General features: G+C 52.5%; 1 protein-coding gene across 1 annotated transcript in view; it reads left to right on the top strand.

The window, feature by feature from the left end:
• The window catches only part of LOC146870405 (coiled-coil alpha-helical rod protein 1-like), a 281,563-nt gene that overhangs the window by 106,826 nt on the left and 146,750 nt on the right, over positions 1-27,987 (top strand). Inside the window, 2 exon segments of the mRNA XM_085640888.1 lie at positions 10,642-11,185; positions 23,147-23,322. Coding sequence (XP_085497014.1) covers positions 10,642-11,185; positions 23,147-23,322 — 720 coding nt within the window.

Below are 27,987 nucleotides of genomic sequence, written 5' to 3'. Positions count from 1 at the left end.
TGTTCCCCCTCCCCTTGACAGGGGTGAACCGGTGCAGTCATGCCTGGCAGTGTCCCCCCTCCCCCTTGACAGGGGTGAACCGGTGCAGTTATGCCTGGCACTGTCCCCCCTCCCCCTTGACAGCGGTGAACCGGTGCAGTTATACCCGCTGTGTCCCCTCTCCCCGTTGACAGGGGTGAACCAGTGCAGTTATGCCCGCCGTGTCCCCCCTCCCCTTGACAGGGGTGAACCATTGCAGTTATGCCTGGCAGTGTCCCCCCTCCCCTTGACAGGGATAAACCAGTGCAGTTATGCCTGGCAATGTCCCCCTCCCCCTTGACAGGGGTGAGCCAGTGCAGTTATGCCGGGCAGTGCCCCCCTCCCCATGACAGGGGTGAACCGGTGCATTTATGCCCCCAGTGTCCCCCCTCCCCCTTGACAGGGGTAAACCGGTGCAGTTATGCCCGCAGTGTTTCCCCCCACACCCTTGACAGGGGGGGCCCACCTGGAGTTATCAGGGTAACAAGCTTGTTTGGATGCGCCTGCTCTCTGGGTGCTTCTTCACCTGCCAGAGTATAAGTAGCATTTGAGCCCTCTTCCCTCTCTCAAACCACTCTGTAGCTCTCTCCTGATAACAGACAAAAACCTAGAAAGATGTGTCTAGCGATGCAAGCACTGGCTGCGCCAAGAATGGCGGTCAGATTTCACCTTGTGAGTCTCTGTATTTACCCTCTGCAGCTATCCTGATGCATGTTGGCGTCTGAGCGAACCGGTGCTGCAGCGCTCCAACTCCTTTTCACTTCTTACTCAATCTTCAGGGGCCTTTGATTCCACACCACAGAACAAGAGTGGATCTAACATTGTGCAGTAAAATGCAGTTTGCCAAATATCGAATGCCTGGATGGAAGTTTTCAAAATGCACAACAATGCCAGCAATTCTTCACTTTGCTGCTAAGACTTAATCATTTATAAGAGGAAGGGAAGGCTCCTGCACACTTTGTTCTGAGGGCCTGCTACATCACTTGTGGCTCTTTATTCAACGCCAGACTCCAGTGCTTGTTTGTAAACAAATGCAAGGGCTCGAAGATTGACCCCTCCGTCGGAGCTGCCAAAATACCAACGCTGCTTATCATTAATTCTAACACCTCTTCTTCCAGTTTCTTTATCGCAGTCTTACAGAACCTTTTTCACCGCTACTTTCCCCGTTGTCACAGTTTTGCTATCCTTTTCCCTTTATTTCCTTTCCGAAGCCCCACCTTAGCTTCGGATCTGGAGTAGGACTCAGCCCTCTGTCTGGACTCGCTCCATCACGAGATCCTGCCCACGTGTTCCTCTGGACTTGCTCCATCACGTGATCCTGCCCAGGTGGTTCTCGGCCGCACTGTGCTTCAGATCTGGAGTAGGACTCAGCCCTCTGGCTGGACTCGCTCCAACACGCTGTGCTGCCCAGGTGTTCTTCGGTTCCGCTGGGGCTTTGGATCTAGAGGAGGCCTCAGTCCTCTGGCTGGACTCGCTCCATCACGCGATCCTGCCCAGGTGTTCTTCAGTCCCGCCGGAGCTTTGGATCTGGAGTAGGCCTCAGCCCTCTGGCTGGGCTCGCTCTATTACATGGTCCTCCCAGGTGTTATTCAGTCCTGCCGGGTTTTCAGATCTTGAGTAGGCCTCCGCACTCTGGCTGGGCTTGCTTCATCGTGTGATCGTGTCCAGGTGTTCCTCAGTCCCACCGGGGCTTTGGATCTGGAGTAGGCCTCCGCCCTCTGGCTGGGCTCGCTCCATCACGAGATCCTGCCCAGGTGTTTTTCGCTCCCGCTGGGGCTTCAGGTCGGGAGTAGGCCTCAGCCCTGTGGCTGGACTCGCTCCATCACATGGTCCTCTCAGGTGTTCCTCGGGCCTGCCGGGGCTTCGGATCTGGATTAGCACTCAGCCCTCTGGCTGGACTCGCTCCATCATGCAGTCCTGCCCAGGTGTTCTTTGGTCCCGCTCGGGATTCGGATCTGGAGTAAGCCTCAGCCCTCTGGCTGGACTCTCTCCCTCACATGGCCCTGCCCAGGTGTTCTTTGGTCCCACCGGGGCTTTTGGATCTAGCGGAGGCCACAGTCCTCTGGCTGGACTCTCTCCATCACGCTATCCAGTCCAGGTGTTTTTCAGTCTTGCCGGGACTTCGGATCTGGAGTAGGCCTCAGCCCTCTGGCTGGGCGCGCTCCATCACATGGTCCTGCCCAGGTGTTCTTCAGTCCCGCCGGGGCTTAGGATCTAGAGAAGGCCACAGTCCTATGGCTGGACTCGCGCCATCACGCGATCCTGCCCAGGTGTTTTTCGGTCCCGCCGGGGCTTCTGATCTGGAGTAGGCCTCAGCCCTCTGGCTGGGCGCGCTCCATCACATGGTCCTCCCAGGTGTTCTTCAGTCTGGCCGGGTTTTCAGATCTGGAGTAGGCCTCCGCCCTCTGGCTGGGCTTGCTTCATCGTGTGATCCTGTCCAGGTGTTCCTCAGTCCCGCCGGGGCATTGGATCTGGAGTAGGCCTCAGTTCTCTGGCTGGACTCGCTCCATCACATGGTCCTCCGAGGTGTTCCTCTGGCCTGCTGGGGCTTCGGATCTGGATTAGCACTCAGCCCTCTGGCTGGACTCGCTTCATCATGCAGTCCTGCCCAGGTGTTCTTTGGTCCCGCTGGGGCTTCGTATCTGGAGTAGGCCTCCGCCCTCTGGCTGGGATCGCTCCATCACGTGGTCCTGCCCAGGTGTTCTTTGGTCCCACCGGGGCTTTGGATCTGGAGTAGGCCTCAGCCCTCTGGCTGGACTCGCTCCATCACGTGATCGTGCCCAGGAATTCCTCTGGAGTCGCTCCATCACGTGTTCCTGCCCAGGAGTTCCTCTGTCCCGTCGGGGCTTCGGATCTGGAGTAGGCCTCAGCCCTCTGGCTGGACTCACGCCATCACGAGGTCCTGCCCAGGTGTTCTTTGGTCCTACCGGGGCTTCGGATCTGGAGTAGGCCTCAGCCCTCTGGCTGGGCTCGCTCCATCACGTGGTCCTGCCTAGATGATCTTTGGTCCCGCCAGGGCTTTGAATCTAGAGGAGGCCTCAGCCATCTGGCTGGACTTGCTCCATCACATGGTCCTGCCCAGGTGTTCCTCTGGACCCGCTCCATCACGTAATCCTGCCCAGGTGTTCCTCAGTCCCGCCGGGGCTTCGGATCTGGAGTAGGCCTCAGCCCTCTGGCTAGGCTCGCTCTATTACATGGTCCTCCCAGGTGTTCTTCAGTCCTGCCGGGTTTTCAGATCTTAAGTAGGCCTCTGCACTCTGGCTGGGCTTGCTTCATCGTGTGATTGTGTCCAGGTGTTCCTCAGTCCCGCCGGGGCTTTGGATCTGGAGTAGGCCTCAGCCCTCTGGCTGGACTCGCTCCATCACATGGTCCTCTCAGGTGTTCCTCGGGCCTGCCGGGGCATCGGATCTGGATTAGCACTCAGCCCTCTGGCTGGACTCGCTCCATCATGCAGTCCTGCCCAGGTGTTCTTTGGTCCCACCGGGGCTTTTGGATCTAGCGGAGGCCACAGTCCTCTGGCTGGACTCTCTCCATCACGCTATCCAGTCCAGGTGTTTTTCAGTCTTGCCGGGGCTTCTGATCTGGAGTAGGCCTCCACCCTCTGGCTGGGCTTGCTTCATCGTGTGATCCTGTCCAGGTGTTCCTCAGTCCCGCCGGGGCTTTGGATCTATTGTAGGCCTCAGTCCTCTGGCTGGACTCGCTTCATCACGTGGTCCTGCCCAGGTGTTCTTCAGTCCCGCCGGGGCATTGGATCTGGAGTAGGCCTCAGTCCTCTGGCTCGACTCGCTCCGTCACATGGTCCTCCGAGGTGTTCCTCGGGCCTGCCGGGGCTTCGGATCTGGATTAGTACTCAGCCCTCTGGCTGGACTCGCTCCATCATGCAGTCCTGCCCAGGTGTTCTTAGGTCCCGCTGGGGCTTCGTATCTGGAGTAGGCCTCAGCCCGGGATCTCTCCATCACGTGGTCCTGCCCAGGTTTTCTTTGGTCCCACCGGGGCTTCGGATCTGGAGTAGGCCTTAGCCCTCTGGCTGGGCTCGTTCCATCACGTGGTCCTGCTCAGGTGTTCTTTGGTCCCACCGGGGCTTCGGATCTGGAGTAGGCCTCAGCCCTCTGGCTGGACTCGCTCCATCACGTGATCATGCCCAGGAATTCCTCTGGAGTCGCTCCATCACGTGTTCCTGCCCAGGAGTTCCTCTGTCCCGTCGGGGCTTCAGCTCTGGAGTAGGCCTCAGCCCTTTGGCTGGACTCACGCCATCACGTGATCGTGCCCAGGTGTTCTCTGGACTCGCTCCATCACATGATCCTGCCCAGGTGTTCCTCGGCCCCGCCGGGGCTTTAGGTCTGGAGTAGGCCTCAGCCCTCTGGCTGGGCTCACTCCATCACAAGGTCCTGCCCAGGTGTTCTTTGGTCCCACCAGGGCTTCGGATCTGGAGTAGGCCTCAGCCCTCTGGCTGGGCTCGCTACATCATGTGGTCCTACCCAGGTGTTCTTTGGTCCCGGCTGGGCTTTGGATCTAGAGGAGGCCTCAGCCCTCTGGCTGGGCTCGCTCCATCACGTGGTCCTGCCCAGATGATCTTTGGTCCTGCCAGGGCTTTCAATCTAGAGGAGGCCTCAGCCATCTGGCTGGACTTGCTCCATCACATGGTCCTGCCCAGGTGTTCCTCTGGACCCGCTCCATCACGTAATCCTGCCCAGGTGTTCCTCAGTCCCGCTGGGGCTTTGGATCTGGAGTAGGCCTCATCCCTCTGGCTGGGCGCGCTCTATTACATGGTTCTCCCAGGTGTTCTTCTGTCCTGCCGGGTTTTCAGATCTGGAGTAGGACTCAGCCCTCTGTCTGGACTCGCTCCATCACCCGATCCTGCCCAGGTGTTCCTCTGGACTTGGTCCATCACGTGGTCCTGCCCAGCTGTTCCTCTGAATTAGCTCCATCACGTGATCCGGCCCAGGTGGTTCTCGGCCGCGCTGTGCTTCAGATCTGGAGTAGGACTCAGCCCTCTGGCTGGACTCGCTCCATCACGCTGTCCTACCCAGGTGTTCTTCGGTCCGGCTGGGGCTTTGGATCTGGAGTAGGCCTCAGCCCTCTGGCTGGACTCACTCCAAGTGATCGTGCCCAGGTGTTCCTCTGGACTCGCTCCATCACGTGATCCTGCCCAGGTGTTCCTCGGCCCCACCGGGGCTTCGGATCTGGAGTAGGCCTCAACCCTCTGGCTGGCCACACAACTTCACATTGTCCTGCGCAGGTGTTCTTCAGTCCTACCGGGTGTTCAGATCTGGAGTAAGCCTCAGTCCTCTGGCTGGGCTCGCTCCATAGTGTGATCCTGCCCAGGTGTTCTTCAGTCCCGCCCGCATTTGGATCTAGTGTAGGCCTCAGCTCTCTGGTGGGACTCGCTCCATCACATGGTCCTACCCAGGTGTTCTTTGGTCCTGCCGGGGCTTTGGATCTAGAGGAGGCCTCAGCCCTCTGGCTGGACTCGCTCCATCACATGGTCCTGCCCAGGTGTTCCTCTGGACTCGCTCCATCACGTAATGCTGCCCAGGTGTTCCTCAGTACCGCCGGGGCTTCGGATCTGGATTAGGCCTCATCCCTCCGACATGGTCCTCCCAGGTGTTCTTCGGTCCTGCCGGGTTTTTAGATCTGGAGTAGGCCTCCGCCCTCTGGCTGGACTTGCTCCGTCGTGTGATCCTGTCCAGGTGTTCCTCGGGCCCGCCGGGGTTTCGGATCTGGATTAGCCCTCAGCCCTCTGGCTGTACTCGCTCCATCACGCAGCCCTGCCCAGGTGTTCTTCGGTCCCGCTGGGGTTTCGGATCTGGAGTAGGCCTCGGCCCTCTGGCTGCGCTCGCTCCATCACATAGTCCTCTCAGGTGTTCCTCGGTCCCGCCGGGGCTTCGGATCTGGATTAGCCCTCAGCCCCCTGGCTGTACTCGCACCATTACGTGGTCCTGCCCAGGTGTTCCTCTGGACTCACTCCATCACGTGGTCCTGCCCAGGTGTGCCTCGGGCCGCTGGGGATCCGGATCTGGAGTAGGCCTCAGTCCTCTGACTGGACTCGCTCCATCACGTGGTCCTGCCCAGGTGTTCCTCGGGCCCGCCGGGACTTCGGATCTGGAGTAGGCCTTAGTCCTTCGGCTGGACTTGCTGCATCACGTGGTCCTGTCCAGGTGTTCCTCTGGACTTGCTCCATCACGCGATCCTGCCCAGGTGTTCCTCGGGCCCGCCAGGGCTTCGGATCTGGAGTAAGTCTCAGTCCTCTGGCTGGACTCGCTCCATCACGTGGTCCCGCCCAGGTGTTCTTCGGTCCCACCGGGGCTTCGGATCTGGAGTAGGCCTCAGTCCTCTGACTGGACTCGCTCCATCACGTGGTCCCGCCAAGGTGTTCTTCGGTCCCACCGGGGCTTCGGATCTGGAGTAGGCCTCAGTTCTCTGGCTGGACTCGCTCCATCATGTGGTCCTGTCCAGGTGTTCCTCTGGACTTGCTCCCTCACGCGATGCTGCCCAGGTGTTCTTCGGCCCCGCCGGGGCTTCGGATCTGGAGTAGGCGTCAGTCCTCTGGCTGGACTTGCTCTATCATGGGCTGCTGCCAGTTTACATACCTGCGCCCTCTCTCTCATTGGGAACCGGGACCAAATATCATAAACATGGTAGTTACGGGGCTCTAGGCGCCAGTCATCCCCAGTTAGTTAAAAACTACAAAAAGCTGCTCATACAACCCTCCTTAAGAAGGCCAGCCCTGCCTGTCTACTTATTAAAACCCTAAAATCTCTAGTTGAATCAAGCACTGACACCTGCACTAGCAGTGCTCGAACCTTACCTGTCTGCTGCTTCCAGCGCTGCGAAGCAGACACACAACACATGGTGTTCCTCTGGACTGCGGTGCCTTCACAGCTGTCTGCCCCAGCGCCTCGGGTTACACTGTGAGGGCAGGCACCTCATGTGCAGAGACTGCGGGGTTCACACACAGAAGATTGTTTCCTCTGTGGTTTTCCACCCCATGAAGAGGCTGGGAGCTGCTTGGTCAGACCTGACTGCAATGGTTGCTTCGTCTACAAGCAGCAGCAGAGGCCTAGCCCCGGTTCTGCACTGTGCACCAGATTCTTGTTTATTCAGACGTGTCTGTGGCATAAATTGAAGAACTTAGGACGGTTAATGCTGCCTGTCCCTCTCCTGTACCAGTGAGTCACGTATCCGCCGCATCTCATACTGCATGCTTGCAGCCGGTTGTGGAAATGAAGGCTTGGGTAGGAATTGTTAAGAAAAGGAAGCGTTTGCTATTCAAACGTGAGACAGTCCTAACTTAGAAGAACTGGCAGAAACGGAGAAAGGTGCAGCTGAATATATATCCGTGACTATAAGTCACAAAAAAGAAATAGCCTGGAGACTGACACAGCAACCAAAGAACAGCTTGTAATATTTAATTTATTTTACCTCTTTTCTTTGGGAATGCCGTTATCTTGCTAATAAATTACAGTTTATTGAGTTAGCTGGGTGAAGGCGGGGCAGCTTGTAATTCTGGGTCGCCAGCATCTCCCCGAGGTATCGGAAACATTAGGAATAGTGGCGGGAGCAGCTCTAGAAAGAGGGTCATTAATATGGTCATGTTATGGAAAGTGTGTTTGTCCAGCAGGGGCAGACTACACTCCGTTATGGTTCCTTCTCCCTCCCTCCATTACATCAGCTTGCCGTGACTAAGGTGTTTACATTAAAAAGAGTAGGACAACCCCATGCATAGCTGAGCGCGATCCAAGCGTGAGATTGGGGTTAGCCAAAAGGATCTGTTTCTGGACCCCACTTTTTTGTCTTCTATTACTTCATGTCCAGGGAGTGGTTTACAGATGCTCTACCTTTTCCAGCTTTCGAGGCTTCCTCCGTGGTTTGAGTTGTGCGGTTGACACAGCCAAGCCTGGTGGCTGTGCCGCTGCGCAGGCTTTATATCCCATACCCAGCCGATTCTGCCTCTGCCCCAGAGTGAGCAGAGAGGTGCATTCTCCAGCCCTGTCCTGTGGTGCCTAAGCTGTTATAGAGGCTCTCCTTCTCCCACTGTACTAGTTATTGCCATCAAGCAGCAGCAGCTGCTCCTCTGATCCTTGTGTTCTGCACCTTTCTTAAGCCCTCTCACGTCTCCTGTGATGTACCTTCATTTCCTGGATTTGTTGGCACCTCCTGCTTTTTTTCTCCCTCACTGTAACTTGTAAACTCCTGTTTGAAGCTGCAAATTCTGTACTCTAGATCTTTTATGAGGGCGGAAAGCACAATGGGAGCGTCACTTGGTTGAGATCTGTTTGTGCCCTGGGAATCACCTCCATTCTTCTCAAAGATGGCCAGGATGGCGGAAGGAATCACAGAGGGCCATACATTGACCACAGATGAGGGTCTGGCCAGGCTATCTCTCGCTTTGTGCTGTGTGTTATCTTCATTTCAGAACCAGAAGAGCACTGGCAAGAGCTTGCCCCATTTCTCATCCTGCTTCAGGATTTCCCTTCTCAAGCTGTGTACATGTTCTTGGCCATCTGTCCTGTGAGACAACCTTTTTATCCCTCACCTTACAATTGATGTACCTCTTTAAGTTAATCAGGGACTGAACTCTTTCACCACCTAGTGGGGACTTGACCCATGTTCTTCAGCCAATCTCCCAGCGCCTCTCCTGAGTTGGATTTCCCTCCCCTCACATTCTGTACATTAACAGTGTAGGGCCTGGGCATGGGAGAATCTTAATACCTCAGGTGACCCGACCAGCTTTCTCAACTTGCCAACACACAAAGGGCAAAGGGGACCTAAATCCTCATGCCTTCAATGAGTGCCCATATCGCTCGTAATCACAAGTCTGCAGCTGCTCATGTCTCTTTTACTCAACTGATATCAGAATCTCCCACAAATGTCGTCTGCTAATCCTCACCATGGACTTTACTTGGTGTACTGCGGCTACCAGAGGTCTTGCAGCTGTTAGCTCAGTTGATTTTGTCACTAGTGCAGATTTTGGTTTGGGGTAGTGTAAAACTTGCTGTGGGAATTATTTTCTGGGGCAAAAAAGAAAAGGCGTTTCTTAGAACTTAAATGATTATTTTTGTAAAATAATTTTGAAACAGTAGCCTCTTTATTGTATGAAGACTGCATGTACTAGGCCCAGATTTCCCCGTTCTGCCGCATCGCTCTTGCTACTGTATTATCCTTGCTTTTTCTCCTGTTTTTTGTGCCTTCTCTTTGCTTTTCCCTCCTTCACACTGTTTTCTCCTTGCTTTTTACCCTGTTTTTCTGTGCCTTCTCCTTCCTTTTCCCCGGTTTTCTGAGTGCCTTCTCGGTGCTTTCCCCTCGTTTTCACTTCTTTCGCCCTTCTTTTTCCCTTATCGCTGCTCCCGCATGCCGACCGTTACTTCCTGCCTAGGTCCGGCGCCTCTCCCGCCTCCCAGGATCTACTCAATGGACCCCTTTGAGCAGGTTTCAGGCCCAGGTCCCTCCGTGCTGCTGCATCACTCTTGCTCTTGTCTTCTCCTTGCTCCCCCACCCACCCCATTTTCTGAGTGACTTCTCCTTGCTTTTCCCGGGTTCACCCTGCTTTCTCCTGCTCCCCCCCCCCCCTGTTTTTGTGTGTATCTTCTTGCTTTCCCCCCCATTTTTTGCGTGCCTTTTCCGCGTGCCTTCTCCTTGCTTTTTTCTCGTTTTCACTGCTTTCTCCATGCTTTCCCCTCTGTTTTTTGTGTGCCTTCTCCTCGCTTTTCTCTTGTTTTCACTTCTTACTCCTTGCTTTCACTTCTTACTCCTTGCTTTTTCCACTGTTTTTGTGTGCCTTCTCCTTGCTTTTCCCTCATTTTTACTGCTTTCTCCTTGCTTTTCCCCTTCTTTTTTTGTGTGCCTATTCCTTGCCTTTCCCCCATTTTTTGTTTGCCTTCTCCTTGATTTTCCTCCCGTTTTTTGTACCTTCTCCTTGCTTTTCTCCCTGTTTTTTGTGTGCCTTCTTCTTGTTTTGCCCGTGTTTTTTGTGCAGCCTCACCACACAACTCCAGATTACACGTCACTTCTGTAATTCCGAATAGCCCTCAATACGTGGTTGTTCAAATGAGCCTTCAGGACATGAGAGAGCCTGGATACCCTGTCGGGTGATTAGCCGTGCTTTACAAATCCATCTTGATTGATTGGTTTTTGCCCATAGGCCATCCTCATGACTTTAGCCATGCAAGAAGCAGGACTGATGACAAACTTTGGCCATGGAATGACCATTGGGTGTTGTGAGTCTAATTAGCACACATGGCCCTGATGTTCACTGGAGGTTGGTGCAGATATGGGCAACAATTTTCTGAGGCACCATAGGACAGATAGATTTTTTTAAACCCACACACAGCTCAACCAATGCACCCCAATCCACACCTGCTGCACTTACTGTTATTCCGTACTAGGGCCTACAGCTCTACCAATACACCAATGCCATGACCTACTGCACTTCCTACAATTCTAGTACTGGGACGCTTACACAACCCTGCCAATATCACATTTTCCTTTCCCTTGCTGTGTCATTACAGGTGGAAGGGGATTGGGTTTTGCAGGCCCAAAATAAATTGTTCAACCTGGTCAGCTGCACTCTGTTATTCTAGTGCTTCCATGCACAATACTGTTTGATTGTGTGCTGTGCTCTAGGTCCAGTGGCCGTGAAGAAGATCGTGCATCACACAGGCATGGCCTGGATATCTCCAAGCAGGCGGAGATCATCTCACAGCAGATCCGTGATATCCACCGCCTGGAGGCTGAATGCACTGGGCTTCGGGCTTTGTCCAGCCAGCAGGATGCACAGCTGCAGGAGCGGGAAGAGGTCCTTGGCCGGCTGCAGGAGGAGCTGAAGGGAGTTCGGGTGCAACTGGCCAGTGTTGAAATTCAGAAGATGCTGGAGGCCGAGAAGGCAGCCATGGCCCACCAGGCTGAGTTAGGGCGACTGCAGCTGCAGGCGAAAATGGAACTAGAGCAACTGGAGCGCAAGCTAAGCCAGGAGCGAGACCAGGTGCGGGCAGAGAATGAAAGACTGCGTGCTGAGTTAGAGTCAGCTATGGAGCTACACCAGCGAGAAGTGTCAGCCCTGAGATTGGAGCTCCGCGAGACAGCTGAAGGCAGAGAAAGAGACCGAAGAAGGCATGACGAGAGATTACAGGAGCTGGTTCAGGATGCCGAACAGAAACTTCAGTCCCAGGTAAGGAAACCAGGAGAGATTTCTGTGATTCTTCAGAGGCAAAACCAATTACTCGTATGCACTCTTCTGGCCTACACATCCCAAAAATGTGCTCTCATTGTTAGCCTTAGCCAGTATTGTACTTCTTTCGGCCTAAGTTCTTTCAGTATTGTGCTCTAGGATCTACGTAATCCACTAATGTGTCCTTAAAGGTCTGGGTCTGCTCAATGATATGCTTCATGTGGCCAGGGGGCATACATTAATGTTCATCATAGCCCCTACATCAACCCTCTCAAGTGCTCCTCATGGTTTACCTTTGTCATTAATGCACTTCCCAAGTCTTTGGTCAACCCATTACTTTGCTTCCTTGGACCTTCCCAGGTTCAATGTTTGTCATAAATGATCTATTTAGTATCTGCTTCTCCCAAGAAAGTAAAATAACAAAAAGATTAGAAAATTAGACTACAAAAATAGATCATAGACTATTAGTGTTGGGGTTAGGGATGAGGGATGGGGGTAGGGATAGGTTTCTGTCCAGTCGTAAGGGATGGTGTGAGGGATGATGTAGGGGAATGTCTACGGGTCAGGAGTTGGAATAAGCATTAGGAGAGGGCTAAGAGTACTGGGCTGTGTTAGCATTGGAGTAAGGGAAGGTGTTTTAGTTCAGATTGGAGTAAGAGTTTCTATTGGGGTTTGGGTGAAATGTGCGGGTTTGTGTTATAGTTAGGATAAATAAATGAAAGGCTTACATGATGACTAAAGAAATGATGCAAAAGGCAGGTGCAGTAGGAAAGTGCCACAGGAGGCGGTACAGTGGGTACCCCCTTGTAAAACGGAAAACACATTGTGTAGGTACAAAGTTAGGCTCTGGAAATAAATGTTAGAGGTAGGTTAATGGTATGTCTTTGTGTAGGTTAACAATTCAGGGATGTGGTAAAATATTCTTCCTATCTCACTTGACTTTTTTGAAATCTTGTTTTGTTGTATTATAGGTTTTTTTTACATATAAATTCAAATAGCTTGCAGAGTCCTAGCCTATCACTGCATCCCCATGACCTAAATCTACTAAAAATTTGCTATCCGAGACCATTTCTGTTTCCGCATCTGCAAAAGTCTATCACATCTCACTAATTTAGTCCCCTGCTCCTAACACTGCATTTTATTGTTCTCTGAGTCCTACCTCCTACCACGTATCACGTACTGACCTATCATCACCCTCTGATTCCATTCTTGCGTCCCTTGGTGGCGGTATCCTGGTGGTCATGATGCACCTTAAATGCAGTCTATGATAAAACCACCCTCCCTCGTTGCCTTTATCTCCATTCCAACGCTCCGGCATCTGTAGAAGTGTTCACATCTGGAGTCTATGTAGTGGTGCTCTCATCAGGAGTCCACTGGTAATCCATGGGGTCTTCTTTTTTTTTTTTTTGTAAATTCTTTTTATTGGCATTTGTTGTTATAATCATAAAGACGTTACATTCCGTACAAGTAACTGTGGCACATGTGCAACAGAATTGACCAACATCAATATAGAGAGTACATTTGCGTCTTATTCCGCGTAGATGCGGCATGTGTTGTAGCAGGTGTTCGCCAGAAAGAAAAACTGGGGGGAAGAACCGAACTAGGAGGTGCCATGGGGTTCTTAGTGGTTGGGCCAGGCAAATGCTGTGAGTCTGCGGATACCTACTCGACGGTACAGCTGCATCTCGCTTAGGAGGGGATGGGTGCGCGGGCTGGTGTAGGGGACCGTTCAGTATGTCTGGCGAGCGGGGGCGAGCCTAGCGGGTCTAAGGGTGGCGTGAGTAATCGGGGAGGGGGATCCCCTGCCATGGGAGCATGTACAGCAGGTAGCTGTGTGGTGCCAGGGGTAGCTGTGTCGGTGACCGGGTCCTCCGGGGTCTGGGACTGTTTGAATTGGTGTAATAGAAGCGCCCATTCTAGAGAAATTGGGACTTTGCGGATGCCTTTAGCTCCTTCCTCCCGCACTGCGTCCTCCTCAGCTGCAGCCCACTTAAGCACCGCCCCCACCCACGCCGCAATCGGAGGGCCCGACTGGGAGCGCCAGTGCATAGCTATACAGCGTTTGGCCAGTAGGTGGGCTAGGGAAACAAAGCGCATTGGTATTTTGTGATGTTTCCTTCGTACGAGTATGCCCAACGCGCAACCCTCCCAAGTGGTCAAGTGGGCCAGTCCAGTGAGATCTCGAAGCGTTGAGTGGATGGATGACCAATAGTCCTGAATGCCCGGGCAGGTCAAACACATATGGGAAAAGTCTGCATCCTACGCTTGAAAACGAGGACAGAGGAAGGTCGTATCAGGGTAGAAGCGCTGTAGGCGCGCTGGTGTTAGATAGGCCCTATGTAAAATGTGAAACTGTATATTTTTAAAACGGGCGTTCCTGGATACTTTTTGGGGGAATTCTATCGCTCTTTCCCACTCGCTATCATGAAATGATTGTCCCGCTTCCTCCTCCCAGAGGGACCGCAGGGGTGCTAGTAGTGGGGGTGTCAGTTCCCTAATCGATTTGTACAGCCATGTGGTAAGGTGGCGACCCGGTCCCATTCGTAATATTGTGTGAAGAACTGGGTGTGTGGGAGGCTCCCCCAGTGTGAGGTCATAATATGGTCGGTAGTGGCTGAGGAGTTGGCGGTGAAGCAGGAACTGGCCTGGGGGAAGGTCATAGTCATCCATAAGTTGCTGGTACGACATGAGCTGTCCCTCTTCAAACAGTATTTCTGCTTCGGCGATGTCCCTGGATGTCCATTCCTGGAGCATGGCAGGAGTGAAAAACCCCCTGTGTCTTGGCCAGCCGACTAATGGTAGTAATGGTGTGTATTTGGGACAGTTTGGTGTCATGCAGTGTATGCGCTGGACGCATTTCCGGGCAATGTCCACTTGAAGGGGGTAGGTTCGTGTGGGACGGGATCCCGGCAGAAGTATGCGACGCAACTCTGGTATTGATATACGACCCGTGGCAGTGCATGTTTCAGATGTGTACCTTTCTGCTGTCCAATATGAAAGCCACTGGAGCTGCACCGCCAGGAAATAGGCTTCGAATGATGGAGCGCCAAGTCCCCCCTGTTTTGTGGGTAGTTTTAGTTTTGCTAACGTGATCCTGTGTCGCCCCTTACCCCATATTAGAGAGCTAAGGAGTGTGTCTAAGTCTTTGAAAAAGGAGCGGGGTGGGACTACTGGGAGATTGGTGAAATAATATAAGAGCCCTGGGACCAGTATCATCTTTGCGAGAGCTACCCGACTGATCGGGTCCAGCGGGAGGCTCCGCCAGAACCCAATTGTGGATCGTATACTGGCAAGTGCCCTACAATGGTTGCCCTCAAAGATGTCAGCCGGGGAATGGTATAAGCGAATCCCGAGGTATCGGGGGCCCTCTGCAGCCCAATGCATTTTCCGTTCACCAATCCAAATGTCCTGGGGAGAGGCGTCTGGATGGAGGGGGTACACCATTGACTTGTCCCAGTTCACTTTCAAGCCAGAGGCATCCGCAAATTCCGTCAGGGCGGTCTCGAGTGTGGTGAGATCCGCCGTAATATCCCGTATATATATGAGAAGGTCGTCTGCGTACATGGATACGCAGTGCGTGGCGTCCGCGAGTGGAATGCCCCAGGCCTGTCCGTCCCGGCGAAGCCGGATAGCTAAGGGTTCAACAGCGAGCGCGAATAATAAAGGTGAGAGGGGGCATCCTTGTCATGTGTCCCTGTGTATCGCGAATTCTGGGGAGATGTTGCGACCGAGGCGGACCCGGGAGGTAAGGTTGGTATAGAGCAGGCGAGTGTAGGCTATGAGAGTGGGGCCTAGTCCCACCCGCCCGAGGATGGTAAATAGGAACTGCCATGTTAGGGTGTCGAAAGCCTTCTCAAGGTCCAGGATCAGGCACGCCGCTCGAGGAAAGCGATCGCCAATCTGATCCTGGATCTGAAAGAGGCGTCGAATGTTGTCAGAGGTATTCCTACCCGGGACAAAACCGCACTGGTCTGGATGTACTAACGGGTGTATAATTTGGGAGTATCTATCCGCTAAGATTTTCCCCAGGATTTTGCAGTCGGCTGTGAGAAGTGTGATGGGGCGATAGGAGGCCAGGAGTTGGGGATCCCGATCGGGTTTCGGGAACGTCACAATCACCGATGCTCTCATGGAGCTAGGCAGTTCACCGGATCGGAGCGCTGTGTCCAGCACTGTAGATAAGCCAGGAGTCAGTTGAGCGGCAAAGGTGGCGTAGTTTTCAAGTGGAAACCCATTGAGGCCTGGGGCCTTGCCACGGGCTAAGGCTCGTATAGCGCATGTAATCTCAGTGGTTTGTATCTTTGTGTCTAGCACTGTCTTGTCCGCGGCAGATATCTGGGGGAGGAGGAGAGGATCTACGAAGTGGTTGACAGCCTCCGGGTCGAGTGATGAGGGGATATTGTAGACTGCTGAATAATGTTGATAGAATGCCTAGAGGATCTCATCCTGAGATTGTACCAGGGTGCCATGGGGATTTATGATTGCGGTGATGGGCCGAACTTCAGTGTCTTGTTTAGCGAGCCATGCCAGGAGTGTGCCCGTTTTGTCACGGTCCTTATGCATTCGAGTCGCATAGGTCCGAAAATTGTGACGCCGGAGGTCCATGCACGCCGCCTGATATTCAGATTTGGCGTGGGCGACTTGGGTCGCCGCCGCTACTGACTGATCCGCGGCCTAAGTGGCCGTGGCCAGTCGCTGTTCCGCAGTCTCAAGGACCTGCCCCAAGGTACGCCTTACCCCAACTCTCTGTTGAATACATTCCCCACGGGCAACCACCTTGAAGCCGTCCCACTAGATCAGGGTTGACGACGCGGTCCCCGTATTGTGAGTAAAGTATTCTTGAATGCTACGTTGGTGCTCGTGTGTAAAAACTTGGTCCGTTAGATAATCCCGCGATAATCGCCACGTGGGGTCAGGGGGGTGTGGGTGTCTCCACTGGAGGCCTAGAAGATGTGCATCATAGTCTGAGACGACCCTGCCTAAATAATCCAAGTGACGTATTTGCGGGAGAAGCGTTGCCGTGCATAGGAAACGGTCGAGCCGGACTCGCAGGTTGTGAGGGATGGAGTGGAAAGAGTAGACGCGGGCCTGGGGGTGGTGCTGTCTCCATGCGTCTCTGAGTGACCAGTGTGCAACCCATGCTTTGAACCGTTCAATTTGTCTGTGGGTGCGGGAGTGGGGGGTGCGACCGGTCCAGTCTCGGAACCAGGATACAATTGTAGTCCCCACCCAGTATCCAGGGTACATGCGTGAATTGGGCAAGAGTGTTTGTGAGTCGGTCCCAAACTTTATCCTGGTCGACATTCGGGGCGTATACACTTCCCAAGAGGATAGCCCTACCATCTAAGAGTCCTTCCAGGAGGGCGAATCTGCCCTCTTCGTCAACCACCTGCCTGAGTTCCCAGAATGGGGTTCCTGGGCGGATCCATATCAGCGCTCCGCGGGCAAATGATGAGTAGGTCGTGGCACAGATAAGACCACGCCACTTTGCACGCAGTTTGACCACTTCGGTTGAGTTAAGGTGGGTTTCCTGCAGGCAGAGGATAGACGCTTTCTGCCGCTTCACATAGGCGTAGATCGTATAGCGCTTACGTGGGGTGTGTAGACCGCGTGTATTTAGCGTGAGTATGTTAATGTCTGCGTTTTTCGTCAGCTTTGCCATGAGCAATCAGTACTGCGTGTGGGTTGGGTGAGGCGCCCGTTAGATAAATCATTTAGTGGTCTCCTAGAGATGCGCTGCGTCTGGAGAGAGTAGGCGGAGGGGGAGCCTGGCCAATCGAATATTCTGTGGTGTGGAGCTCCATGGCGGACTGGGTCATGTATGAACCGGGGTATGAACAACGTGTGGGGGTGCGGGAAACTGTCCCAATACAAAGGACTCCTCGTTTAGGAAACGGTGTGTCCAAACTTCCTCCCGTAACACGAGGGGGGGTAACTGCTCTATGTGATAGGGGGTGACGACATGCAAGTGCGAAGCCGCGCGCTAAATGGGCATGTAGAAGGAGCGATGCGCGTCATGTGCAGGGTGTCAATCCCCGCTTTTTAGGCAATGGGCGTAAGGCGAACTTTACATATAAGGATACAATTTGGCAGCCTGTATGCCTGGGTTGCTTCAAGAGGAAATAGGAGAGGTTTGTCCATCTAGTAGTTCATCTGGCGTTTGTGGGGTGGCATGGGGAGGCGCCACCAGGTCTACCCCCGAGGCGGTGCCATCGCTGTCGTTTTCGCCTTCTGATGAGAAGAGGTGCGGGGGTCGATCTATGGGTTCTGAGTGTTGCGTGGAGCGCAGGTCAATTGCTGCTTGCAAAGCTTTGCGCCTCTCCCGCATAATCTGTTCAAGATCAGGCGAGTCGTGGGAGCCGTTCGCTGTTCTCGACTCTATGTTGCGGAGTTTCATGGGGCGTTTCTGAGCACGGAAAGTTTTGAGAGGTGAGCCCCTTTGAGGATGAGGGTTGGGTGCCCGCGAGCAATGTTGATCTGCCCAGTCTTGTGCGGCCTCCGCAGTCGTGAAGAAAAGGGAAGAACCTTTGTGGAGGATCTTGAGGCGAGCCGGGAAGAGCAGAGCATATTGAATATTATTGTCTCGTAGTCTCCGCTTTACGTCCAGGAAGGACGATCTTTGCTGTTGTACTGCTCGGGCATAGTCCGGGAAGATCATTATCTGGTTGTTTTCCACTCGTAGTGGCGCTGCCAGTAGCGCCACTCGAAGCACCGCATCGCGGTCCCGGTAGTGCAGGAACTTAGCAAGGAGTGGCCGAGGAGCTGCGCCAGGTGGGGGTTTTCGGGCAGGCACTCTGTGAGCTCGTTCTATGGAGAAGAATGCTGTACGGTCTGATGTTGGGGTGAAGGACTTCAGCCATGTGTCCATATAGTCTATGGGGTTTCCGGCAGTCCCAGCACCCGGATGTTGCAGCGTTGCGAGCGGCCTTCCAAGTCCTGTGCGCGCTCTTCCACCGCGGTTAGACGTGTGAGGACTCCCTGGAGCGTCGTCTGGTGTTCCTTTAGCATTGGCTGTATTTCCTCTAGTGTCCGCTCCTCTGTTCGCACCCGGTCAGCCAATTTACGGTGATCGTCTCGGAGAAGGTTGACGTCTGTCGCCAGGGTACCAAGGCGTTCCTCCATAGACAAGCGGGATAGTTCGATGGCGGCGAGGACCTTGTCCAGTTTATCCGAGATTGATAGGTCCGAGGAGGGTGCCGTACTGGGGGACCAGGTCGAGGTCTTTGGCATGTTCTCCGTGGCTGTTTCCGGGACTGCGTGGTGCTGCGCAGGCTTTGATTTCCCCATCTTCACCCTGCGTGGGGGGGGGGGGGACCGTTGCTGTCGATCAGGTCTCAAGAGCTCTCAGTGGTACCAGGGGTCCGCGAAAAGAGGAAAGGCGCGGGCCCCCACGGTGTTGATGGACGGCGGGAGCACGTAGCCGGAGGAGGAGAGCAACCCGAGCCGGTATCCTGGATCCCACACTGCAGTCAGGGTACAGGAGTCGCCTATGTCAGGCGCCGGAAGCTGCGGGCGAGTTGCTCCCAATAGCAGGCCACCCACACGGAGACCACACGTGTATTCAATGGTGCGGGTGGAAGATCACTTGCATCGTCCCAATGAGTTAGGGGGTACACTCCGCTGAATTCGGAGGGCTATCTTCGCAGTCGCCGTGCGGACAGAGCCCCCTCCAGGAGCCCGTAGAGGAGTCAAGGCCCCCGCAGTTCACAGTTATGAAGGTTGGCGAGGTCCAGTTGTGGGTGGTGGAGGAACCCAGGCTCGCGTCGCCCCTGCCAAGAGCCGCAGTCCTCTCCGGGCCTCACTGTACGCCCACTATGTCCGACATCCGGAGCGCCCCGATCATGGTGCAGGGCCCGCCACCATCTCACGCCGGCGCAGCCCGTCGCGCCAGCTCTCGCTGATCTCCGGGCACCCCCGAGGCACCAGGGGGTTCCCAAGCGGTCTGCTGTGGCCAGGCGGGGGTGTATCTGCCCTCTCGGGTGCCGCCGGGGAGGCTGTCACTGTGGCGGCCACGAAGGTAGGGGCCTCATCGGCGGTGTTTCGAGAGGTCCGGTGCCATCCGGGCGGCCATGTCAAGGTCAGGCAGGAGCTGAATATGAGGGTCGGAGGACCTCCAGGCCACGCCGCCGAGATCCAGCGCTCCCCCTCAGTCCCCCCCGGAATAGGCTGTGAGGAGTACCTGGAGCGTCCGATGTCAGCGCTGGGGTCCACTCCCGGTGCGCGACGGGCGCACAGCACCCAAGATGGCGGGCGGACTAGGGGCGCCAATAGTCGTCTGTGCCGTGGCGCGCCGCACTGTTCTTCCCGGGTCCGCCCCCGGTCCACACCGCTCGGAGTTCGGAGCGGGCAGAGCGCGATGCGCCGACGTCCTCTGGGTTTCTCCCAGCGCCGTCCCTCGCCCCACCTAGAGGAGTCCCGGCGCCATCTTGAACTCCGGTGTGCGGCGCGAGCGGCTCCGTCCTGAAGCGGCAGACGTTTTCAGGCTTCCGCAGGCACCGCACCGCCGTGCAGGCACATTCCGGTGCTCCCAGGTCCGCTGAGCACCCGCAGTGACGCTCTGTATTGATTAGGAGAGGCGCCCGAGCGCGGAGCCTCAGCAATGCATGGCCGCCATCGTGGCTTGCTTAGCCACGCCCCCCAATCCATGGGGTCTTCTTTGCTACCTTTTCATTGATATATCACTCTGTTTTTCCTCTGCTCCTCCCTGTGTGTCAGGGCTCTGCCAGTTACGGGCAGTATTTTCCCTTTTCTCTTACTTCAAGGCAGAGACTGAGAACGCCTAGACAGCAATGCTGGCCTTGTACGCTCCCATATACATTTGCAGTGCCCTTCTTAGAATTTCACGCAAAGAGACTGAGCACCAAGAGAGTTGCAGTTTGACAAGGGTGCAATGTTTTCTACAGCATAGCAACAGCCTGCATAGTCCCGCAGCATGCTGGTGTGCTTGCAGCCTCCAAAGCAGCAGAGCATAGACATCTGTCATCTAGTCCACCAGGCACTATAGTTCCCCCTTTCACCAGCAAACAATGTGACATGTGGTCCTTTTTTAGAGATGTTCACAGCTCAGAATGTGTGATGGGGATAATTCATGCACTACATGGGTTCCAAACAAGCAGCTGCAGCTCAGACTTCAGAAGTTTTGTGTCCAAGACCTGCATGTGGCCTAGTCAACTTGTAGGTTTTAATAAAACACTTTCCTAGTATCCTGATGTGCAGTCATGCCTTTCTGGAGTGACAAAACTGGAGCACCCCATCTGCCCTCACACACAACACCCATAGATGCCTGTGCTGGTTGTACTTTGAACATAGACGTTACCAACCATGACACAACTATGGCTTGAAACAAAGCTGCAGCACTTTGGTGTGAGGAAATTGGGTGTATTATATCATATGGTGTGGTTGTGCAACCTCCCCATGTAATACACTTACCAACCCCTTGAGGGCCCTTGGGTTTCGTCTGTGAAACCCTCAGCTCAACCCTGGGTAGCTGTGGCACTGAGCAGCAAGGGCTACACAGAGGAACTAGTGTAAAGCATTTAAACAGCACCAACACAATTGAAGAAGAAATCGACACAACACTCAAATCTGACACCAATTCATAACAATAGACTGTATTTTCATAAGACTTTAGACACTAGAACAAAAATGATCCATAGTAGGGTTCCAGAGTTATGGATTTTACAAGAAATATTAAATCACAGCATTTTCACTCCACTGGGAACAAGTCTTAGCAAATTCAAGGAAATGGACACGTCAAACGTTTTTAATAAAAAACCGGTAAGGGTCAATGCAGTCACTTAGAAGTACTTTGGGCGGCAAGCAAGGTCCTCAAGAACAGTTATCGCCACAGAAAATGCAGCCTTCCAGCAGTTCGAGGCACTTTATCCGCATTGGAATTTATTCCTTTGCAATGGTCCTGATGCATGGGATGAAGGATGCTGAAGTTGCTCCAAGAATGCTGTGGATGCAACGTGGTTGACGGGGGTCTTCTTGGAGATTCTCCTTGGTCCACAAAGATGGTGCAGGGATTTGCAGAATCGACGTCCCACGAGGTCCTCTCCGGTCTGGCCTAAGTCCAGTCATCACTGGACTGCCAGTCACCTGGTGTCGCAGTCACCTGCCAATCCTTCCTGGGTCAATGACTGCCTTCTGAGGTCCCTAGTGGCTCTCCAACAGCACTGCCGGGCTCTGCAAACTCTGTACATCGGGCATTGGTCCTTGGTGCTGCACAGTGGCAACGGTAGTAGCAGCTTGAAGAGTTTGGGCCACCAACTTGCCCCAGCAGGATTCTACAGCTGGCGTGTCCCTGTGCTGTGAACAGAAGGCCAGTTAGCTGGCTCTCTGAGTCTTTTGCCTTGACTGGGCTCTGAAGACAGTTTCTCCGTGAGCAGGAAACGGCTGACCCAGTCCCTCTCTTTGCTAGCCACCTGGTGCAGTCTTCGATGATTCAGTCTCTCTTTACTGGTCGCTCTGTTCAGCAGGGCAGTCCTTCTTCGATCCTTCTTCCAAGTCAGTCGAGATCTCAAATCTGGGTGCCACTATTATGCTCAGAAAATGTCCTTGGGGCAGGATGCGGTTGGTAGCCTATGGGCTATCAGGTTCTCTCCCACCTGGTGACCACTTCCTGACTATCTGATGGCTATACGACCCTGGGGAAACCGGTTTGGCAAGTGTTTTGCCCTCTCTGCTCCCCGTGCCAACCTGTCTGCCAATGGGGCAGCATTCTTCCCTAGTGACACATAGGCCCCTCAAAGGCGGCTTCTCCTTTGAAGCCTGTCTTTTGGGGCTAACACCTAAGTGGCTTCCTGCAGGATGGAGGTAACGCTTCTCTGGCCTGCAATCCCTCATTGTACTCCTTCCGGAGAGTTGTTGGCACATCTCTTCAGAAGGGCAGAAGGCTATCTTGTGGAACAGGCTCCATATGTGCCTTGGAAGGCACAAGAGATTTAAAGGCAGCAAGGTGTCAGCCTTGTAAATGTGGCACATTGCAACCACTTACATTAATTTAGACTTGAGATACAAGTCGGGCCTAATGTAACTAGTTGTTTGATGCCTTAGAGTGCCCTCTTTGGTAGCACCGTTCAGGCGTTAGCACAGCTGAGAGGTCGGCTGGTAACCCTGTACTCGCCAATTGGGCAACCAAGTCACAATAAAGACAGGGGTTTCATGTGTTCACTGACAGGACATGTAAAGTATGTGTCCTGCCTGTGTCAGATGTTGCACCCTGCCTTAGATCTCTATAGGCCTGTCAGATGGGGGACTTACACAGATGTGCAGACAAAGTAGTGGCTTTGCCATTGTTTTCAATTGTTAAATAGGGCTAGCAGTGCATGACTGGTCTGCAGTGGCGGACTGGGGGACTAGTTTTGCTTGGGGGATCTCCAGGGCGGCACAACCAGTGCTGCAGTCTGGGGTACCCCTCTAGCTTACATGACCTAGGTACCAGGGTGCCATTTACTAGGGACTGACAGGTAAGTTAGCCATTTCTAATTGGGTGCAGTCAATTCAACATACACTTTAGGGTCTGGGCACAGGCACCAAGGGCTGGTTAGCAGGCTTCCATGCACTCTCAGAGGTGAAAAACCAGCAGCATTAGTTGAAAACCTTTGGGGTGGCCATACAAAAAGAGGCATTTCCTTACATTTGGGGTTACACTAGTGATAGCAATGCACTTTACAAATGCAAAATGCACCACAATACAATGGGGCAAGTGGTTCCAGTGGGAGGATGTAGGGAAAACAAATTTGCCAACCTCCACCACACAGTCTTGTAACAGGCTAGGGATCCCATGAGATCAGTGACAGCATCGAGGAATTCAAATACTCCTCTCTCTGAAAGCCATCCAAACAACAATTGTCATAAGCTGCTTGGTAAAATGCTGCTGGCTTTGGTAACTTGAAAATGATTTCTCCAGGTGGATGCTTCCAAAGAATTCACTCCATGTTCTGCTCCTTTTTACAGCTTTCTGCAGCCGCTGTGGTCCAGTGCTGCGAGGCGGACTCTCTGCGGCAGACTGCGCAAGCACTGCAAGCAGACCTTCAGCAGGAGCGTGAGCAGAGCAGACAGGAGGTCTTGAAATTTCAGGAGCAGCTGCTCACATCCAGGCAACAAAAGGACAACCTGGCCGAGGAACTGAGGTAGAAGTGAACATCTGGTCCCTCTGGTGTTGCCCAGGCATTTAAGCATAAGTGACCGCAAGAAGTGGTTTGTAGTTCCAGTAATTCATGTTCCACCAAGCAGCCATCATTGAGAACTGGAATGTTCTCCATGATGAAACAAAAATAGTTCGCTTTTTAAACAAGTTGGAGAGTGTTGCTTTGTATGCAAGTGTATGGGCTGCCAAAATATGTATTCATTGTGTATCATAAATGTCTGATATGTATTGGTTGAACTAAGAGAATTAAGCATGTGCTACAACAATGTCTTGGGTGCTTTGTTGACCAGTATCAAAATGACTGGCTCATCCTCTTGGTTGGTTGGAAAGTGCATACCATTTCCAAACTCAGACCTCCAAATGTCCGCCATCTTGTTTTTGTGCCTATGGATCACACCCTCATGAAGTTAACCATTACATTACCTCTTTAAAGCAAGCCCAAAAACAAGGACGTACACTTATAATCTAAGTAAATGTTATGTTACGTTAAAAGTATTTGTATAGCGCACATACACCAAGTGGTTTCTTGGCGCTAATTGTAAAAGGTATCCTACTGCTCGTTGATTCATTCATAAGCCTGGTGGAACAGCCAGGTTTTTAGAAGTCTCCTAAATTAGGAGTAAATTGTCGAGAATCTGATAAAGGGGAGAGAGTTCCAAAAGTGAGGGGCCAGGACAGCAAATCTTGATCCACCTAATCTATTGTGTTTAAAGAAAGGAGTAGCCAAGAGATTAAGATGGGGATGACCTAAGGTCCCAGGTAGGAACATATCTCTGGACCAGGGTGGAGACAGTCTCCGGGCATGTGTTGTGGAGAGATTTAAAGATGAGACACCCTATCTTAAATGAACAGCATTCTGCTACAAGGAGCCAGTGTAGCTTCTACATTAGGGGGGTAACGTGATGCTATTTCTGCTGACGATAGATTAATCTAGCTGCCTAGTTTTGCACCAGCTGCAGTCTTCTTATTAAATATGCCGGGAGGCCGAAGTAAAGTGAATTAGCATAGTCAATATGGAAGATGACCAAGGCTAGAATGACCTGGGTAAGAGCTTCAGGAGTAAGGAATCTACTAATCTTCCTGATCTTCCGGATCTGAAAAGAAATGGGTCAAGGCCACCGTCCCAATCTGAGACTTCATAGTCAGTTTGCTGTAAATTGTGACACCAATGCTTTTAGCTGTTCTTGAGGGTGGGGTTCCCAACTCAGCAGGGCAAAAATTTGAATTCCAGGGTTTTAGGGGGGCCCCCGACTTGTATCAGTTCTGTTTTATCCCAGTTCAATTTTAAGTGATTGCTATTCATCCAATTACATATGTGTAGCATGGTTGTCTGAAAATTAGTGATGGAGGTAGCAGACTTGTCAATGGTGAGATCAGTTGCAGATCATCAGCGTAGTTGAAAGTGCACACATTTCTTTCACCTAAGGATTGAATTATTGGGAAGAGGAACAAATTGAACAGGTGCGGGGACAGGGAGGATCCTTGTGACACACCACATGTCATTTTGACTTGAGGAGCCGTGAATTGCGAAAGACGTACAGATTGAGAGCGGTCATCTAGAAAGGACGTGAGCCTTTTATTGGCCCGACCTGGATCCCTGTGTCCTTGACTCGGTCCACCCGAAGTTCATGGTCGACCGTGTCGAAAGCCGCAGCAAGATCAAGGAGCACCAGGGCCTGAGTGGTGCCCTTGTCTGCTTCTTTCCTTATTTCATCTAATACGGTCATGATTGCTTCCTCCATTGAGTGAGAGGGCCGAAAGCCCACTTGATGGGAGTCAAGGAATTGAGACCGTTCAATAAAAGAGCAGAGACAGTTGGCAACATATGCTTCCAATACCTTGGCTAAAAAGGGGAGCAATGAAATAGGGCGATAGTTTGTAGGGACCAGTGTGTCTGCACCTATTTTCTTGATAATTGGAACTATTACTGCCTCTCTAAGCTCTGGGAGCCAAACCCAGGATAAGTGAATTATTCAATAGAGAAAGAGCAGTGTCAGGACAAGTGAGAAAAGTGTAGTAACGGAGGTCCACGCAGGTAGGTTGGCAAGAGGGCGTAAGCAAATGTAATTGGGGAAAGATCCCAATAAGACACACCCTGTGTGAGGGTATCAGTGTATGTGAAAGTGGGACTGAGGCCCATGACCTACTCCCTGTAGTGATAGTGAGTAGCAAATGTAAATGGGACAGAAACCCATGCAACGATGCCCTGTGTAAGGGTGAAAAACTTATGTAGCCCGTGTAGGCACATGTATGAGCGAATGGGGCAAGAACCCATTGCCATCCCTGTGTAGGGAAGAATAAAGTGTAAAATTGTACACATGTGAAATGAAGAATGAAACCCTGAAGCTGTGTACCCAGAGTCCATGTACAAGAAATGATGAGCGGGATAGGACCCAAAAAGAAACACCGTGAGAGTAAATTGGAGAGACACCACGTTATGCCACCTCCCAGAAGATGTAACGAAATGTAATGTGAAGCAATGGGACTGGTAAGTGACCAAACCCAAGCATCCACATAAATGAGCAAAATGTTCTCATATAACAATCCCATGAGAGAAGGATAGAAATAAATGTGGAAGAGAATCGTCAAGTGTAAGCAAGACGAAATGGTGTATACGTAATGCAAATAAAAATGACAGTTCGCTGTTCAGCAGACAGCAGTGCACCATTCCTGGAAAGACCGGTAAAGTGAGGCACAATGTCCTGTTGAAGCCAGAAGAACTGCATAGGTAAAGCTGAGCACAACCCAGTTCCCACTGAAGTGTTAGAGCGACGTTACATATATGCGATCCATAAAGTTTCTTCCGTGATTATCATCAATGGGCCCATGAAGCTCGTTGTTGTAAACATACCGCACAACTTGTGATGGAGGAAATTCCAAATGACACTCATCAACCAGCGCAGAGAAACGTCGGATATGTTCCTCCGTAGCATTTGACAACTTAACAAAGATGGCGGCACGCATCCTGATGCTGAGCCGGGTGGATCACGGCGCGCTAGAGCGCCAAACAGTATCACTAAGAAAATAATGACGTGTAGCACAGGAGGGCTCGCTTTGTTGAAATGTCCCGCGCGGCTCTACCAAGGAGGTAAGAAGCACGCGCTATGTAAAACGGCTCAAAAACTGAAATAACGGCCGAATTGCCGGCCGAGCGTTAAATTCTGAAGAGAGCGGCAAATGTAAGGAAACACACCATGGTGGCATTGCGAAGGCTAGTGGCAAAAGAGGAATAAGTGGAATGTAACCAAAAGATTAAAATTAACGTGCAGAGCAGGCCGAGAGTCAGCAGCGCGTCAACACCAAGGAACTCCACTTTAGACAACGACAAGTTGAAAAAACTGTCAATTACCTCATATGTGAGATCAATAAGTATGCCACAGCTGTGCTTCTTCCACACACCAGAACACTGTAGACAGAAGGGTACAGTAAGGGTACCTCTGCGACAGTCGGTACAGTAAGGGTACCCCTGTCCGGCACAGTAAGGGTGCCCGAGCCAAGGTCCGGGAGCCGAAGGAGGTTCTGGGAAGACCGCGACGGCGCCCCGTTAGTCCTTCGGCCGGTTGGGGGGCCTGACCAACCGGGGGTGTGCCATAACACGCTCCGCCCCCGTTAAAAGGGGCGGGAGTATTAGACAGATCACGTGATCCAAAGGAGGATCTGAAAAATGTCCCACACTGCCGGGCATCGACCCACCGTGCGTGCTGGCTCGCAAGGCGGGCGGAGCAGCGAGGGGCTGCTTGCCCTGGATCGCCCGTAAGATAACCCACTCTATCGTCATACTTATGTTGTATGAAATAAACCTGCAGCAGTTCTTCACCCATAACTAATGTGTCAGTGTAATCATTGGGTGATGTCTGTGCATACGTGTTGAGTGGAGCGGATGACTGTGTGGTCACTAAAAGGTTGTTGCCAGCATCAATGTCAATTACCTCCCACATGAGCTTTCATAAAGATTACAACAGCTGGGCGTCTCCCAAGCACCGGAGCACTCTAGGTGAAAGTTGTTGCCAGCATAAAACACACCCATGAAGACTGGAAACGTAAACGCTGTGTTACTTGCCGTGAAAGGTTGTGGAATAAACTATTTCCCCCTACTTTGTAGACAGGACTGTACTCCCATGGTCCTAGACGTTTCCGAAAGACCATGGAGTTAAATTGATTTACAATATGTAGATAGGCCAGTATGATGACAGAACCAGTCCTTTTTAACTTCATAGTCCCAAACAAATAAACCAAAAGAACACAGCACACCTTGTCTAGGGCTGTCAAATGGTGCTGACACTGGTGGGGGCTGGAAGGTGTAGTTCTTCATCTTAACCTGTTTCTTGTTGTCTTCATTTCTTTTCTGTGTAGGACTTGTTTCTTCCTTGTTGTCGTCTTTGTTGTTATATGTAAAACACCCTTGTATCTTATTATCTTTTCTTGTCTGAGAGGAAGGTCTTTCACCCATGTAGACGCCTTTGTTGTTCTGTGTAGAACAACCTTGCATCTTCTTTGCAGATTTTCCTTTCTTGTGGATACCTCCTCTTTTGAAAATTGTGGTTATTGCCACTGTAGTTTCTCTAGGTTGCGCCATCTCCAGGTCCTTTTTTGTTCGCCAGGTTCCTGAGATCTGCTTGTAACACGTAGGTTTGTCGCAAGCTCGCCA

Source organism: Triturus cristatus, chromosome 1_1 (genome assembly GCF_964204655.1).
Source record: "Triturus cristatus chromosome 1_1, aTriCri1.1, whole genome shotgun sequence".
Classification (NCBI taxonomy): domain Eukaryota; kingdom Metazoa; phylum Chordata; class Amphibia; order Caudata; family Salamandridae; genus Triturus; species Triturus cristatus.
Note: the sequence above shows the minus strand (reverse complement) of the source record. Positions and strands in the feature narration are given on the sequence as shown.